Source organism: Salmo trutta, chromosome 24 (assembly GCF_901001165.1).
Source record: "Salmo trutta chromosome 24, fSalTru1.1, whole genome shotgun sequence".
NCBI classification, from domain to species: Eukaryota; Metazoa; Chordata; class Actinopteri; order Salmoniformes; family Salmonidae; genus Salmo; species Salmo trutta.
This window is the reverse complement of record NC_042980.1, coordinates 42,788,800-42,807,957: the sequence shown is the minus strand read 5'-3', so window position 1 is coordinate 42,807,957 and position 19,158 is coordinate 42,788,800. Positions and strand designations below refer to the sequence as shown.

Sequence of the window (19,158 nt, the reverse complement as noted above, 5' to 3'; positions counted from 1 at the left end):
GTAACCCAGCATATCCTAACTCACTACAGTGGCCCAGCAGATCCTTACTCACTACAGTGACCCAGCAGATCCTCATGCACTACAGTGACCCAGCAGTTCCTAACTCACTACAGTGACCCAGCAGATCCTAACTCACTACAGTGACCCAGCAGATCCTAATGCACTACAGTGGCCCAGCAGATCCTAACTCACTACAGTGACCCAGCAGATCCTAACTCACTACAGTGGCCCAGCAGATCCTAACTCACTACAGTGACCCAGCAGATCCTCATGCACTACAGTGACCCAGCAGTTCCTAACTCACTACAGTGACCCAGCAGATCCTAACTCACTACAGTGACCCAGCAGATCCTAACTCACTACAGTGACCCAGCAGATCCTAATGCACTACAGTGACCCAGCAGATCCTAACTCACTACAGTGACCCAGCAGATCCTAACTCACTACAGTGACCCAGCAGATCCTAATGCACTACAGTGGCCCAGCAGATCCTAATGCACTACAGTGGCCCAGCAGTTCCTAACTCACTACAGTGACCCAGCAGATCCTAACTCACTACAGTGACCCAGCAGATCCTAACTCACTACAGTGACCCAGCAGATCCTAACTCACTACAGTGACCCAGCAGATCCTAACTCACTACAGTGACCCAGCAGATCCTAACTCACTACAGTGACCCAGCAGATCCTAATGCACTACAGTGGCCCAGCAGATCCTAATGCACTACAGTGGCCCAGCAGATCCTAATGCACTACAGTGACCCAGCAGATCCTAACTCACTACAGTGACCCAGCAGATCCTAACTCACTACAGTGACCCAGCAGATCCTAATGCACTACAGTGGCCCAGCAGATCCTAATGCACTACAGTGACCCAGCAGATCCTAACTCACTACAGTGACCCAGCTATTCAAAGAGGCTGTGGATGTACGTCATCAGTGTGTCTCTCTGCGGCTCTCTGTCTGTTTGCTAGTCTGATCCATTATTTCACATAGGCATTCTGGAAATGTTAGCGTGCAGGAACGCACTGACACAGAGTGGTTGTCCACAGACAGGGATGACAAATATCCCTTATCCTTTTACTGCAGTGGGCTAAATCAGGGTCACCCAGAGTGATTCTTGGAAGTCTAAAACAAATCTACTTTGAAACAAAAGTATACACCTCACACACCTGGTTATGGGCTCAAAAAAAGAAGACACCTGTACCATGTCAGATATAGAGTAGAAATGTATTACATTTTGAGTTTTCATCCCAATATTATACTTTACATACACCACAGAAGACTGAAATGTAACGAACTGTTTGAGATAGAAACACTGGATTTTCTTCGTTATTTATTAATTATGAAATTATGAAAAATATGAATAACATTCCACACATGAGGCCAAAGAGCAGCGTTTCTGGTCGTTGATGGCAGGAAAGGGTTACCCCCTCAGCAAGGCTGCAGTCACTGTCAGCATACAGCGTATCAGAAGACACTTTGCCCACCATGGGTTTGATGATTTTATAACGTACTTTGCATTATGATAATGCACATTGAATTAATAAAAAGGCTATAGTAAAAAAGCTTTCGTAACTTTGTAGGTAATGTTCAATAACAAAAACTCAACAAAAAAAATCACACCGACAAGGTCTTCAGTATGACCGACCATGTTAAACGGAACAAGTGTTCAGCTCATAGCAAATCTGGAGGAGGCAGGCTGTAATCATTTACATATCTGGGACATTTTAAGGCATTGAGATTCCATCCTGTTTCCAGCACCATGTGGCAATGTGACAACTCTCTAACAAGGGTGAACTCTGGAGGTCAGAGCATTGAACCCCCCCCCCCCCACTGTGGGATGGTGAATAGGCCCTTAATAAAAGCGAGGGGGAGGGGCCATGCTTGAGCAAGCATTCCCACTCAGGAACTTCTATTCCTATCATTTAATTTCACAATACACAACGGTCCTCTTTGTGACCGGAGGAGGACTTATTAAACTCAACAAATTAACATGAGCGCTTAGACAGAGCTGCAATGTTGGTGGTGGGCAATCAACCAGCCACACTGAAGACAGAGAAGACAAGAGAGGTGTGGATGCGTGGAGAGAATGAGCAATGAAGAGGAGAGAAGCAAAAGAAGAGGAGGAGAGAGACAGCAGGAGAGGTGGGAAGGTGGAACAGGAAAAGAGAGAGGTGGGGAGAGAAAGAGAAAGGGATAAAATAGCGGTGGTCTTTTGGTTGGACTAAGTGGTTTCACCATAGAGCAGCTCAGATAGTCTGAGAAGATTTGTGGGACTCATCTGCTGTTTAATTGACGAAGAAGATTGGTCAGATCCTCTGCCAAATAGAGAGAGCACCAGAAATCATTCAGTTAGGATGACAAATAACTCATGAATATGGATATTCAGCGTATGTGACCCATGGCAGAAAGCTGGGCGTATGTAGCACGTAACTACTTCACAGAAGAGGCATTTGAACATAAAAAAACGTTTTTTTCAGCAAAATTATAGATTTTTTCTTCCAGAAATGCCTTATTGAACATGTAAACTTTCATGTGCCTTACTAACAAACTTGTATGTACTCTGTAAATATAAATAAAATGTGAAATCATGAAGGTGTTTAGACACTGAGAAAATACAGAATTATGCCTAGCCATGATTAGTTCAGATAATGAGGGGGCTGGGACATTCACGAGAAAGAGAGTCCATTCTGTAACTCAAGGCTTGTCTGTCAAATGGCAAGTCCTGCTCTCTGCAACCACGGATATTTGAAATATCCATTGGATTTACTAATATTTTCATCATGGACTACATGCAAAGTGTAGCTACAGCTTTCAATACCAGTGTTGTCCTGAATAGAGCTGCTGGTATTGACACAGCTCTGTTCTCTGTGGCTATAGCAGTCTGGACTGGTTGAAGCCGAGTGGGAGGGATTATTTTGAAAGTGATTCACTATAATCCATACACCTGTAAGAGTCTACCGTTAAAATACCAAGATACATTATTGTCTCAACTGTATAAAAAGTTGATTTCATTTGTCTTATTTAACCAGGCAAGTCAGTTAAGAACAAATTCTTATTTACAATGACGGCCTACCCCAACCAAACCCGGACGACGCTGGGCCAATTGTGCTCCGCCCTATGGGACTCCCAATCACGGCCGGTTGTGATACAGCCTGGATTTGAACCAGGGTGTCTGTAGTGACGCCTCTAGCACTGAGATGCAGTGCCTTAGACCACTGCGCAACTCAGGAGCTATTGTTAGCTATATAGCTAGCTAACTAAACAGTTGTATACAGGTACCATTGTAGTTTGCTTCAGCCATTGTTTACAGATGGTTCGTTGCGGGGCAAAGACACGTTAAGACAGCTAGCTAGCTGAGCTGGGCTGAGCTGTTAATTTTGATTGCTGATGTGATAAGGCATGCATGTGTATTGTTTCCGTCCCTCTCCTCGCCCCTACCTGGGCTTGAACCAGGGACCCTCTGCACACATCGACAACAGCCACCCTCGAAGCATCGTTACCCATCGCTCCACAAAAGCCGCGGCCCTTGCAGAAAAAGGGGAACAACTACTTCAAGGTCTCAGAGCGAGTGACGTCACCGATTGAAACGCTACTAGCGCGCACCCCGCTAACTAGCTAGCCATTTCACATTGGTTACACATGACATGATGACAATCTTTTTCATGTTTGCCAGTTTGTCATGTTTAACTAGATAGCTACCGACAATAGCCACTGTGGTGCGAATGCTAATCGATTACCAAGCTAATCAAACTCCATATTACATTATAGGGAGACATGCTAAATTGGCTAGCTAGCTATTTAGCTATCATTTCATCGTGGATAGCTATTGGATTATAGATTTCAAGATTGTTTTTCGGCCTGTTCAACTAGCCGGCTAACTAGATGAATACCATTTACATCTATCCAGCTGGTAATTATGAAGCTAAATGTTTGCTAAATCTAGCTAGTTATCTTGTGTCTGCCTTGCCATTTTTTATCTGGAAGCAGGTTAAGTGTGTACAGGGCATTTTGGTATAGGTGTAGTAGTCAACAGGCAATAACAAGCTATTGGACACTAATTAATTGATGTATTAACCTATTTTTCTGGAATTTGTCTTTCAGCATAAACCTGCTCTCCACCTCCAGTACAATGAGATGATGGAGGGTGAACAAGCAACACTTCAGGAATGTTGTCTTTGTACTTTGATCTTATTGATTTGTATGCAAGGTTTTAATGTCTTGTCTAATTTTGTCTTTTTTCCTCCTTAACAGCTGTAATTGTCTGGAGCCTGGTGTTGTTGTGGCCAAGGAGCTTTCACTCAGATGGAACCAGGTTTCTGCAGCTGTGCAACGTTGATGTCCTTCCTCCCAGAGATGTGAAAGCATCCCCTGGGCTGGACACAACTCGGTAAACATATATTTTTGAGAATATCAGGACTTTTGCAATGAAAAGCCTAAGAACATTACATGTCCTGCTCCAAAGGGCAGGACGTAAATATGCTCTCAAGCTAGATTCCGTTGTTCATATCATAACATGACCTGAACCAAAGTTACTCAAAGGATCTTATGATATAGGCCTAGGTCGAGATAGTGTTTTTACCTAAGCCTTTATGTGTTTGTGTGTATTAACTTTTTCCTAATTGTAGGCTATTACCAAGTGGATAAAAGATTTTCTTTTTTAAATATTTTCTTCGTTTTTTAACCACTATCTCAGTGCTTTAGAACATGGCCACATTCGCATGTGTTCCAATGTGAATTATTTAAGAGATGAGTGGGTCTAAAGCTTTAGAGGGTGTGAACAATGCTAAATGGGTGTAAACAAAGAACAACGTTGTAGCTGTTCAATGTGAAATGTTATCTTTATTATACAACAATAGGCAATTTAATACTGTAAATGGTTTGCCTAATGGGGTAACTTAGTGAGATAATGTTCAGAGAATCTATTTTGCCAATTTAGTGAAAGTATTAATTTTCTAAATATATGTTTCCCAAGTATTAATGTAGAGCAAGTGTGAAAATCACAGGAAAAATGTTTAAATGCCTTTTTCTCCTAAATGGGATTCTAAGTTTAGGAACGTTTAAAGCAGCATTACTTCCCCATGTTTCCTCCAACTGCAGTGTGTGATATGCCATTTTGAAGCTCCGAGTCTCTCCTTTTATCCAATGAAAAGACTCCATTTAAAATGTTGGAACATAAGACCGAAAAGAGACGGTTTGTCACATATTTAAACTCATCCCAAAAAATGCTGTGAATGCCACTGAAAATGTCTAAATAATAATTTAAAAAAAACAGGCAATATTGTGATTAATGAAACTTCATAACCAAATGGTTGAGTGACTGAGTAAATGTGTAATGTGTAATTATCCTTTGTAACATTAGTCTTACACCGGTGGTGGAACGACATAGGTCACGTGAGAATTCCAGATATTTCAACAGCAAACAGGCCCAACTGCATCTCTGCAGACTTCACACAAATATGCATTTGAAGTTATTTATGAGCTGTCCCCAGTTCCTGTTTCCATCATCTGGAGTAGACCTGGGACCAGCTGTGCTCTCCTAACAGGATTGGGTAGGTTACTTTCTAAATGTAATCCTTTACAGTTACTAGTTACCTGTCCAAAATTGTAATCAGTAACGTAACTTTTTGGATTATCCAAACTCAGTAACGTAATCTGATTACATTCAGTTACTTTTAGATTAATTTCCCCTTAAGAGGCATTAGAAGAAGACAAAAATGTATGTTACCAATTGATCGACATCTATTGCAGGATACATCAATGTGAAAGTTTACATAGCTGGCCATAAATGGATGTTATATTTTACTATATGGGTTGGTTATGTAGGCTTCTTCTAACCCATCGCCGTCTACTACATATAACAACACGATTACATTATATCTTTACATTAATATATCTAATTTCTCAGTCCAAAAATGGATGTAGCAACTACAGATTGTCCCTTTAAGTGTATAAAAAATGTGCGAGTTTGAGAATGTGTCCATCAGGCCTATGGATATATATTTTTATAATAGCATGTATTAGATTGAGCAACAAAAGCCCCACTTTTATTCCATAGGTTGGGATCCGCACTATGCAGCTGTTATAAGAGCACATTTTTCACTGGCTGTCCACTGGTTTCAAAAACAGTCATTGATAGGCAGCTTAAACTTCTTGAATTCAACCATTATTGGGTTCAAATCGACATCCCTTACATGTAACTCCACAACCCTGCCTACACACACGACCTCTAACTGAGATCATCTTGAATCAACTAAGAGCATGGGAAACATTATCTCACCCTCTGTTATTGCTCAGGCATCGGTTGACAAGCCGTTGATTCAGAGAGCGAAAACACTCGCCCAGTGGCATGACGTTCACAGCTATGGAACATTTCCTCTCATTTCCTCTCATTTCCTCCCCTTTCATCTCCTTTCCTCTCATTTCCTTACATTTTATCTCCTTTCCTCTCCTCTCATTTCCTCTCATTTCCTCTCGTTTCCCTCTCGTTTCCCTCTCATTTCCCTCTCGTTTCCCTCTCCTTTCCCTCTCCTTTCCTCTTGTCCAGCTTAGAATACAGGGTCACTGTGTATATACATTTCTAAATGTAATCCGTTAGTTACTAGTTACCTGTCCAAAATTGTAATCAGTAACGTAACTTTTTGGATTATCCAAACTCAGTAACGTAATCTGATTACATTCAGTTACTTTTAGATTAATTTCCCCTTAAGAGGCATTAGAAGAAGACAAAAATGTATGTTACCAATTGATCGACATCTATTGCAGGATACATCAATGTGAAAGTTTACATAGCTGGCCATATATGGATGTTATATTTTACTATATGGGTTGGTTATGTAGGCTTCTTCTAACCCATCGCCGTCTACTACATATAACAACACGATTACATTATATCTTTACATTAATATATCTAATTTCTCAGTCCAAAAATGGATGTAGCAACTACAGATTGTCCCTTTAAGTGTATAAAAAATGTGCGAGTTTGAGAATGTGTCCATTAGGCCTATGGATATATATTTTTATATCAGCATGTATTAGATTGAGCAACAAAAGCCCCACTTTTATTCCATAGGTTGGGATCCGCACTATGCAGCTGTTATAAGAGCGCATTTTTCACTGGCTGTCCACTGGTTTCAAAAACAGTCATTGATAGGCAGCTTAATCCCCTCAATTTATGTTCCTCAGACATGTTTGGGATAGACCATTTCATTAGGCAGAGATAAACACAATGTATGTTTAGTGTATCAGTGCAGCGAAGAATGACGTTCTAAAATTACAGTCAATGGAGACATCAGCATTGGGATTGTGGGAGACGAGCAACGTTTCACACAAATTGTCAAACATCACCAAGTTGTAGACCTTGAGTAATAGAGGCACACCAATCCGATGACAGACAACTGCACTCATTAGATGAGTCATCAAACGAGAGTTTCAAAATTACATTACTCATTTGGGTTAGCATTCAAGTGAATATTTATCTCTTTCTCAGATTACAGTCATAAACAATGGAGCTCCATTTAGATCTCGAGGTTTAACGCCAGTGGTGAATCACTCTTTCCAGAGAACTATTTTGTTGAGTGCTGGCTGTAAACAGCAGAGAAAAACTGTTTTTAAACTAAGGAGTTCAAGAGTTTCCATGCAGGATTTTTTTTCTTCTCTTTTTGGCTATCAATGTCTTGCTCTAAAGCTAACAGAGACGAGCTGTTCAGAGTCAAGTAAGTCCATAATTTGCTGTATTTGATTAGCCTTTACTCCTGCAGTCACAAGACAGCCCTACATGCTAACCAGTATATAATTCAAAACTCACAAGCCTATTCATATCTTTTTCGTATTGACAATTGTCTCTATAAAAGAGAAATTGACAAGCTTGTGACTTTCCCCTTTTGGCATCTTCCACCTCTCTCCTTACAGAACCGCTATAAACCTACTATGGCCCCTTGGGAAATTAGCATGATCTAAACTATGGCCCCTTGGGAAATTAGCATGATCTAAACTGTGGCCCCTTGGGAAATTAGCATGATCTAAACTATGGCCCCTTGGGAAATTAGCATGATCTAAACTGTGGCCCCTTGGGAAATTAGCATGATCTAAACTGTGGCCCCTTGGGAAATTAGCCTGATCTAAACTATGGCCCATTGGGAAATTAGCATGATCTAAACTGTGGCCCCTTGGGAAATTAGCTTGATCTAAACTATGGCCCCTTGGGAAATTAGCATGATCTAAACTATGTCCCCTTGGGAGATTATCGTGATCTAAGAAAGAGAGGATAACTGATCATTCATGATATACAGCAGCTGAGAAAGTCATTTTTGTCTGCAATACAGGGACCTAGGAGTGACTACTTGCTGTTTCATTATTTAAAGTACAGGTGGCATCAATATTTGTCTGCCATTGCAATTTCCCAAGGGGCCATAGTTTAGATCATGCTAATTTCCCAAGGGGCCACAGTTTAGATCATGCTAATTTCCCAAGGGGCCATAGTTTAGATCATGCTAATTTCCCAAGGGGCCATAGTTTAGATCAGGCTAATTTCCCAATGGGCCATAGTTTAGATCAGGCAAATTTCCCAAGGGGACTTAGATTAGATCATGCTAATTTCCCAAGGGACCATAGTTTAGATCATGCTAATCTCCCAAGGGACCATAGTTTAGATCATGCTAATTTCCCAAGGGGCCATAGTTTAGTGCTGCATGAGTTCACAATCTACTACTCAGGGCTGTTAGCATGGAGGAGGTACATAGCAACGGAGGTCATTGCTAAGTGGGCAGGTGAATGTCACCTGACTTTAGAGCTGAATAGAAGTTTGCAGAACATTGGGAACATCTAACTCCATGCTGAATCAAGTCTCACTTTGGGCTTCACAGGCCCCAGTCAGAGCCAAGATCCAGATCCTCCCACATCCTCAGTATATCCGCTGGTATAGTACATATTTAACACCATAGACGCATCAGAGAAACAGTGGGGAATGTTTTAAATGTGACACCACCTCCAGGAGAAAGAGATGAGGGAATCAAATATACTGTAGACAATTGTCAGTTATCTACAGTCTGATCTCTGAGAGGCATCATCTGTCCTCCATGGCTTCAAGTCATCCTGTTTATTTTGGGGTGTAGTCACTAGTACATGCATGCATTCCTGATTTAATCTACAGCAGAGTCTTCATTGTGTTTCCCTACGATGCATAGAAAACAACAAGTATCCCTGAACAACTGTAAGACATTCATTACACTGAAAGAAAACAGTTCAACCATCAAAACCACTTGAGAGATCCTTACGCTTGTTTGCTACTTTTCAGTGATCATGATAGTCATCAACACATTACAGGCACCAAGCTCACTTCTTATTAGTGGTTCTCGTGGTGACAGAGTTATATGGATGGCACACACCGCACCGAATGTCGGTCTGCCGTTTGTTCGGCGCGGTGTGTTTTAGAGACCACCCTGCCAGTGGACGTCTGACTGATGACATTTTTGCACAAATCTACATGTAGAATCGGTTTGCAATCAGGTTGCAAATTACGGCTGGCACTCTGTTCAGAGGTGCTAAGTACCTTTGGCCGGCAAACGCTACCGGTGTGCCCGTGTTCAACCAATACCTCATTACAAGAAGACCATCAGCAATCATCAGCAATCACTGCTACACTCAATGGTAGGTTGAAGTGGTTGAAGTAAATATAAACCGGATTACTCGTTCCCATGCCTCCTAGGGGACTTGTTGTCTTAAAGTCCTACTGAGAGGATTTGAATATGAACAGAGCCTGAGGCAGTGGACAATGCACATGGTCAATATCCTCTTAGAGAGGGAGAGAGAGAGAGAGATACAGGATGAGGGGCTGCAATGTGTTATCTTACAGGGAGTCTGTCTACTCTGCAACTTTCAATTCAGTGAACTTCCCTCTGCATCAACAGCCACTGAAGTCACACACAAAGGAGCGGGGCCAAATTAGGAGCACAATGAGTCCACTGTGGGAGATTCAGAGGAAATGAATGAATGCTGTTGATACACATTCTCACACTGTCAGTGTTCTCACCTCCCAGTCCCTCCATAGCCTCAGCTGCACCATTGCAAATCAACAGGAGAGCTCCATTCCATTGGTTTTCTCAGAACCCATCTATCACTGTAAGATGGAAGGCTCAGCTCACCCAGTAAAATACTATTGGTTATCACTGTGGTATACTGAAAACAAAGCAAAAAATTAGGCCTACATTGGATTGGGTCAACAGTCTATTTCTGCATTAATGAGAATGATGCTACTCCTGTTAATGAAGGACCGTGCACTATGATATTATGAACATAAAAGACTATGACTGCAGCTTAACAGCTTAGACAACATGGGGGCGACTGAGAGTCCTCTATACTGTCTGTCCCATCTGGCACACAGTCTCTTACAGCCACAAAGCTCATAAGTCTGCTGGGAGCCTTTAAGAAGAATGTTGCTGAACCTGTGGCATTGGCGCCTAGCTAGCTCTCTCCTCCCAGGCATGCATCCCCAGGGTGGCTGGGAACACAGATGGACAACACTTGGGACTGAGTCAGAGATCCCAGTGGGACACAGGAATTACACCCTAGTATAACTACTCCCAGTCCCAGTTCAGCCCTTCACATCGCACGGCACGCCACAGTGTGACTTGCCCAGAGACTGAGACAAGGTGAAAATGATGGAGTCTATGGACTCCCAAGTTTGTTTTGATAACCAAATGACACAGCATAATGGATGTTTTGGTCTATAAACTAAAACTGAAACTCATCCACTGTCTGCCCATACAACTCTGAAATTCATTAGTAACAGCTGTACTGAGTTGCATACACAGATGTCTTTAGCTGCAAAAAAAACCACACTCAAATCATTTGATACATCAGTCATCAATCTGACACACTTCTATAGGCTATTGGAGAATGCATTTGTCTGACCAATCAATCAACAATATCATGTTTCCATCAAAACCAATCTACACAGGAACATTCAAGTTGTCATTATAAACATGGATTTGTGATCAATAAGCCTTTTTGTTAGAAGTTGAGAAACAAAAGAGCAGTATGTGGATCAATATATATATATATATATCATATATACTCATGCTGATAGTGACTTGGGTTATCAACTCCTGTTGGAAGTACTCAGCCCATACCGAGCTGCGCTGACTGTATGGAAATCCTTTCAGATTTATCTCCCTCTTATCAAGTTGCACAAGTTGTTCAACTACTCTTTAAATGCTGATAGCCTAGCAAACCCGGTCAGATCAAAATGAATTGGGTTGAAACGTATTGTAAACATGACAATTTAAGATGCGCTTTGCGCGGAGAAAGCTCAGTGGGGGGACCAAACAGAACAGGCATGGAACAAGTTGTAATTTTAAAATGTTAGTTTTAACTCAAACAGACAAATGAATTCATATTTAAATAGAAACATACCCATTTTTGTTTCCCAGTTTCTGAAGATGAGGTGTCTGTTGAAAGTTCAGCTAATGGGCAATGTTGCGTCCGGAGATGCACAGCGAACGCCAGACTAGTCCACTGAGTTGCTGCTGCGCTTCGTCCCGTTTGGAGACAGGCTGACTGACGTCACCACCGGAGGATTGGTGTGTAGGGTTGATTAGTTTAGTTTAGTTTACTTTATTAGGATCTCCATTAGCTACTGCACATGCAGCAGCTACTCTTCCTGGGGTTCACATATAACAGTACTAGACAAGAACAATATAAGATATTACAAAACAAATAAATAAAATATGAGTTATATATAGGAAAGACACCAAGAGACAACAAAAATACTATTTACACACTATTCATATATACATATTCATATCCTTGTATACAGTATAGTTGAAATAGTTCTTTAGAAAGAGTAGAGGATCTAAATTACAATATGTTTTTAGAGCCAGGACAGGACAGCACTATGTTCGGGCCCCTCACCTCGCCCCTCTTCAGAGGACAGAGAAGTTTGTTGGTCATTCAACCCTGGATACTTTATCTTGGTTTATGTTATTAAACATTCTTCTGCTGGTCCAGATAAAAGACCACTGTCTAAACTTAGACCAGTGCAGGTTTGCCTTTGCCTGAGTGAAGACAAGATCTGGGTTAATTTATCCACATAATAGAGCCCCACAGTGGAGCTGTCATAATACCCATAAAACCTAGTGGTCAAACAAGGAAATGGTTCCAATTGTTTTTCCACCATTCATTTTTCCCATAGGGGATTTTAGAAACACTTAAAATAAGGGCTGTGTTTTGTGTAGACTTACCCTGGCCTGACGTTTTGATAACCATGTAAATCTCTCTAGGACAAGGTGACTTTTATCAATATATATATATATATATATATATATATATATATATATATATATATATATATATATATATATATATATATATTAGAAGTGTTTCTATAATCCCCTGTTTCTAAAATCCCCTTTGTTTGACCGCTAGGTTTTATGGGTGTTATGACTCATACTATGCTCTATGCCTTAGCTAAACTGTTTTGAGGGAAGGTAATACATTTGTAATCCCAATTAAGTCATAATATCAAGTTATATAAAAAAAAAAACATTTGTCTGGTGAGACTGGCTTAGAACTGCAGGGTAAACCAAGGCTTATTCTCAATGGTGTAGTATCCTGTCTACCCTTGAAGCTCCCAGTAATCCAATGTTTTAGATAAGGTGTTATCATGTCAGCTGGGCTATCCTGTGCAAGAAAGTCAACAAGGACAAAGAACCAATGAGCACTCACCACAGATCATAGGTTAGCCCCAGACCTGCAGCGTAAGTGAATCCAACCTGCTGTCCAATAACTCAATGTACAAATCAAAATAACTGGAAAAAATACAATCCCCATAAAGAGAAAAGACAAAACATTAGAGGGCGATGGCTGTAGTCTCTAAGGATTGGATTCAATCTGTACCACGGAAGTATCGCGGAAGATCCGAGTTAAAATACTCAAGGTAATTTTCGATTGAGTTGACATATGCACCGTGAATGAAGTTTCTGTGAACGCGGAACATTGCCTTTAAATTTCAATCAAGCTATAACGTGTATCTTGCGCGACACTTCTGCAATACGGATTGAATTCCCAACTACATTCTATTACCTACCTTGTTTAATCTAATTCATCTTTTTTTGAGCGAATGGTCAGTGGTCCAGAACATAATTACAAATACTTTGTACACTGCAAATTGACCGCAATAAACCCAAACAGTTTTTACAGTTTTTGATGTTCAATAACAAAAAATAAATCACTGGTCAGAAAACTTATTGAAATCACCAGAGGGGCCAATTTGGCCTGTGGGCCGCCAGTTGGGGAACCATATTGTCGCCCTCAGCCTCACCATCATTCCAGCCCCTCTGCTTCTCATTAAAGAGTGGAGAAACACACAATGCCAATCAGCATCGATCCAGTGCATTGGTATCCGGTATCCAAGGAGGCCACAGTGTTCTGCAGGCCCAGTCTTTTCACTGTCGGCCAAATGGACAATTCTCAATGGGCCACTTGATGGTCAAGCAGGGCTTCCACCCAACATGGCAAGGACAACACATAGAGAAGGGACGCTTTTGGTACCACTACCAGCTATGTCTCACTGAGAGATAGAAGGAACATCTACTGTTCTTCACTATGGTCGTGGAAATTCTTACACAGGGACACTCAAAGTCAATCTTAAATGAATCATTGTTTATTTGTCAGTGTGCTGGGAAGGTTCCAACCAACTCAATGCACCGTAGTACACATGTCTGTCATAAAACTCTCCCGGGGCAGTCCCAACAGTTGTCTTATATACCGCTATACACAGACAAGTTATATTTGCATGATTTAACATAATTAATTAATAATTACCGGTTTGTTCTATTCATGTGACCGACCAATACTGTTTCATAACAAGTGACAGACCAACACCCCACAAAGCTTCTCCTCTCTAAACTGAGACTTTGAAACTGAGATATCTTTCTTTTGTTCTCAAAACACGGTCATTCGTTCTAAAAAAAAAATGGTCTGGGCGTAATGCTAAATTGCAGCTACTGATAGGTGTGATTTGTACAGTCAGCCACTTGCATGGACAAGGAAATTGGTTATTAGAACCGAACATGAATAGAACACAGAAATGAGTTATAAGAATAACACAAACATAAAAATTTCCCTCACACTATATATTGCGAAAAAGGAATTGATATGATATTTTGGAGTAGTTGCTGTTTTAGAGTAAAGGATTGACATCAGGCACATTTTCCCATTAATATCGACAGGACTACAATGCGTAAAGAGTTCGTTCATGAATCATGAGCAAAGCTTCTAGAACACAATAGTATGTGAGTGACAGCCTGTTGTTGTCCAGTAGCATGGAAGTGACCCTCTGTTGTTGTTCAGTAGTATGTGAGTGACCCTCAGTTGTTGTCCAGTAGCATGTGAGTGACAGCCTGTTGTTGTCCAGTAGCATGTGAGTGACAGCCTGTTGTTGTCCAGTAGCATGGGAGTGACAGCCTGTTGTTGTCCAGTAGCATGGGAGTGACAGCCTGTTGTTGTCCAGTAGCATGGGAGTGACCCTCAGTTGTGGGTCAGTAGTATGGGAGTCACCGTCGCATGGATAATGGCGCCGGAGGGTGGGGCAGCGATTTTACGGGCTACTAACCAACTGTGCTATTTTGTTTGTTTTTTCACATTGTTTGTAACAAATTTTGTACATAATGTTGCTGCTACCGTCCCTTCTGATTAAAGAAGCAATAAAACTGGCCTTCTTTAGACTAGTTGAGTATCTGGAGCATCAGCATTTGTGGGTTCACAACCCGCTTCATGAGATAGTCACCTGAAACGCATTTCAATTAACCTGTGTGCCTTCTTAAAAGCTAATTTGTGGAATTTCAAATCAAATCAAATCTTCTTTCCTTCTTAATGCAATTGAGTCAAATAAGTTGTATTGTGACAAAGTGTGTGTGTGTGGGGGGGGGTATAAAGAAGATAGCCTTATTTGGTAAAATACCAAATCCATATTATGGCAAGAACAGCTCAAATAAGCAAAAAGAAACGACAGTCCATCATTAGGTTAAGACATGAAGTGTAGTCGCAAAACCATCAAGCGCTATGATGAAACTGGCTCTCATGAAGACTGCTACAGGAATGGAAGACCAGAGTTCTCTCTTCTGCAGAGGATACAGTGAGGGAAAAAAGTATTTGGTCCCTTGCTGATTTTGTACGTTTGCCCACTGACAAAGAAATTCTCAGTCTATAATTTTAATGGTAGGTTTATTTGAACAGTGAGAGACAGAATAACAACAACAAAAAATCCAGAAAAACGCATGTCAAAAATGTTATAAAATTATTTGCAGGGATATAAGTATTTGACCCCTCTGCAAAACATGACTTAGTACTTGGTGGCAAAACCCTTGTTGGCAATCACAAAGGTCAGACGTTTCTTGTAGTTGGCCAACAGGTTTGCACACATCTCAGGAGCGATTTTGTCCCACTCCTCTTTGCATATCTTCTCCAAGTCATTAAGTTTTCGAGGCTGACGTTTGGCAACTCAAACCTTCAGCTCCCTCCACAGATTTTCTATGGGATTAAGGTCTGGAGACTGGCTAGGCCACTCCAGGACCTTAATGTGCTTCTTCTTGAGCCACTCCTTTGTGGCCTTGGCCATGTCTTTTGGGTCATTGTCATGCTGGAATACCCATCCACAACCCATTTTCAATGCCCTGGCTGAGGGAAGGAGGTTCTCACCCAAGATTTGACGGTACATGGCCCCGTCCATCGTCCCTTTGATGCGGTGAAGTAGTCCTGTCCCCTTAGCAGAAAAACACCCCCAAAGCATAATGTTTCCACCTCCATGTTTGACGGTGGGGATGGTGTTCTTGGGGTCATAGGCAGCATTCCCCCTCCTCCAAGCACGGTGAGTTGAGTTGATGCCAAAGAGCTCCATTTTGGTCTCATCTGGCCACAACACTTTCACTCAGTTCAAATAAAATCTAATTTATTTATATAGCCCTTCTTACATCAGCTGATATCTCAAAGTGCTGTACAGAAACCCAGCCTAAAACCCCAAACAGTAAGCAATACAGGTGTAGAAGCACGGTGGCTAGGAAAAACTCCCTAGAAAGGCCAAAACCTAGGAAGCAACCTAGAGAGGAACCAGGCTATGAGGGGTGGCCAGTCCTCTTCTGGCTGTGCTGGGTGGAGATTATAACAGCACATGGTCAAGATGTTCAAATGTTCATAAATGACCAGCATGGTCAAATAATAATAATCATAGTAGTTGTCGAGGGTGCAGCAAGTCAGAAACTCAAGAGTAAGTGTGAGTTGACTTTTTCATAGCCGATCTTTGAGAGTATCTCTACCGCTCCTGCTGTCTCTAGAGAGTTGAAAACAGCAGGTCTGGGACAGGTAACACATCCGGTGAACAGGTCAGGGTTCCAGCAGGTCTGGGACAGCAGGTCTGGGACAGGTAGCACGTCCGGTGAACAGGCCAGGGTTCCATAGCCGCAGGCAGAACAGTTGAAACTGGAGCAGCAGCACGGCCAGGTGGACTGGGGACAGCAAGGAGTCATCATGCCAGGTATTGTCCTAGGGCTCAGGTCCTCCGAAAGAGAGAAAGAAAGAAAGAGAGAAAGAAAGATAATTAGAGAGAGCATATTTAAATTCACACAGGACACCAGATAAGACAAGAGAAATACTCCAGATGTAACAGACTGACCCTAGCCCCCCGACACATAAACTACTGCAGCATAAATACTGGAGGCTGAGACAGGAGGGGTCAGGAGACACTGTGGCCCCATCCGATGAAACCCCCGGACAGGGCCAAACAGGCAGGAAAAAACCCCACCCACTTTGCCAAAGCACAGCCCCCACACCACTGGAGGGATATCTCCAACCACCAACTTACCATCCTGAGACAAGGCCGAGTATAGCCCACAAAGATCTCCGCCACAACCCAAGGTGGGGGCGCCAACCCAGACAGGAAGACCACGCCAGTGACTCAACCCACTCAAGTGACGCACCCCTCCTAGGGACGGCATGGAAGAACATTAGTAAGCCAGTGACAGCCCCTGTAATAGGATTAGAGGCAGAGAATCCCAGTGGAGAGAGGGGAACCGGCCAGGCAGAGACAGCAAGGGCGGTTCGTTGCTCCAGCCTTTCCGTTCACCTTCACACCCCTGGGCCAGACTACACTTAATCATAGGACCTACTGAAGAGATGAGCCAACAAGTGCTCAGCATATGTGGGAACTCCTTCAAGACTGTTCGAAAAGCATTCCAGGTGAAGCTGGTTGAGAGAATGCCAATAGTGTGCAAAGCTGTCATCAAGGCAAAGGGTGGCTATTTGAAGAATCTCAAATATAAAATATATTTTAACTTGTTTAACACTTTTTTGGTTACTACATTATTCCATATGTGTTATTTCATAGTTGTGATGTCTTCACTATTATTCTACAATGTAGAAAATAGTAAAAATAATGAAAAACCCTTGAATGAGTAGGTGTTCTAAAACTTTTGACCGGTAATGTATATTACCACCACACAACAATATTACAATGTACATGTGTGTAGAGTGTGTGTGCTAGCGTGTGTGTGCACATGCGTGTGTCTGTACCTGTGTCTGTGTCTCTTCACAGTCCTCTTTGTTCCATAAGGTGTATTTTATCTGTTATTTAAATCTGATTCTACTGCTTGCATCAGTCCCATAGTATGTTCTGGACGTGAGGATTGTGAAGAGACCTCTGATGGCATGTCTTGTGGTGTAACGTTCGTCGTTATAGAGGGACCAAGGCGCAGCGGAGGTTTGGTTCATCATCATTTTTATTAGAATGGTGAACCAGCAAAACAATAAACGATACCACGAACGAACAGCTTCACAGGCTACGAATAGCAATGCAAATACAATTCCCCACGAACAGCGTGGGGGAAAATGAACTTAAATGAGATCCCAATCAGAGACAACTAGCGACAGCTGTCTCTGATTGGGAAGACAGAAACCAACATAGAAATACTCCCCAATAGAGCCAACACAAGGCTCCAACGCAAAACAGAAAACAAACACAGGAAAACCACCCAACATAAACCACCCTGACCCAAAACACCTGAGTTCACCCGGTCAGGGCGTGACAGTACCCCCCCCTCAACGGTGCGTACTCCCGGCGCACCAAACTTAAGTCTATTAGGGGGGGGAATCCGGGTGGGCGCCTCACCCTCGGTGGAGGCTCTGGCCCCGGGCGTGTTCTCCCCCCCGCCTCCACCTTAGCCCTACCTCTCTGGCCCGGACTGGACCACTGTGGAGCGGCATGCCCAGGCTCTGGAGCGGAGCCGTCGCCCGGAACAGGATTGGGCACCGGTGGACCGGACCCGGGCCGTGCCGGACTGGGAACACGCACCACTGGTTTGGTGCGGGCAGCAGGGACGGGCCGGACAGGACTGGGGACACGCACCACTGACTTGGTGCGGGGAGCAGGGATGGGCCGGACAGGACTGGGGACACGCACCACTAACCTGGTGCGGGGAGCAGGAACGGGCCGGACAGGACTGGGAACACGCACCTCTGACTTGGTGCGGGGAGCAGGAACGGGCCGGACAGGACTGGGGACACGCACCACTAACCTGGTGCGGGGAGCAGGAACGGGCCGGACAGGACTGGGGACACGCACCACTAACCTGGTGCGGGGAGCAGGGACGGGCCGGACAGGACTGGGGACACGCACCACTGACTTGGTGCGGGGAGCAGGGACGGGCCGGACAGGACTGGGGACACGCACCACTAACCTGGTGCGGGGAGCAGGAACGGGCCGGACAGGACTGGGGACACGCACCACTGACTTGGTGCGGGGAGCAGGGACGGGCCGGACAGGACTGGGGACACGCACCACTAACCTGGTGCGGGGAGCAGGAACGGGCCGGACAGGACTGGGGACACGCACCACTAACCTGGTGCGGGGAGCAGGAACGGGCCGGACAGGACTGGGGACACGCACCACTAACCTGGTGCGGGGAGCAGGGACGGGCCAGACAGGACTGTGAACACGTACTGGTGCCCTGAAGCGTGGAGCCGGTTTAGCCACTCGTCCTGGCTGGATGCCCATCCTAGCACGGCATGTGCTGGGCATGTCCACCGGACGTACCGGGCTGTGCGGGCGCACTGGCGACACACCGCGCAACTCCGCTTCCCGTGGCCTGGAGCGGGGAGCAGGGACGGGC

The 19,158-nt window shown here is 43.4% G+C and overlaps 1 protein-coding gene across 1 annotated transcript in view; it reads right to left on the bottom strand.

Annotated features, from left to right (window-relative positions):
- LOC115161341 (neuronal membrane glycoprotein M6-b) overlaps positions 1-11,555 on the bottom strand; it is a 60,591-nt gene extending 49,036 nt beyond the window's left edge. Inside the window, exon 1 of the mRNA XM_029712252.1 lies at positions 11,414-11,555. Coding sequence (XP_029568112.1) covers positions 11,414-11,417 — 4 coding nt within the window. The 5' untranslated portion in view covers positions 11,418-11,555. The remainder of the gene's footprint in view (positions 1-11,413) is intronic.
- Between the last annotated feature and the right edge of the window lie 7,603 nt (positions 11,556-19,158).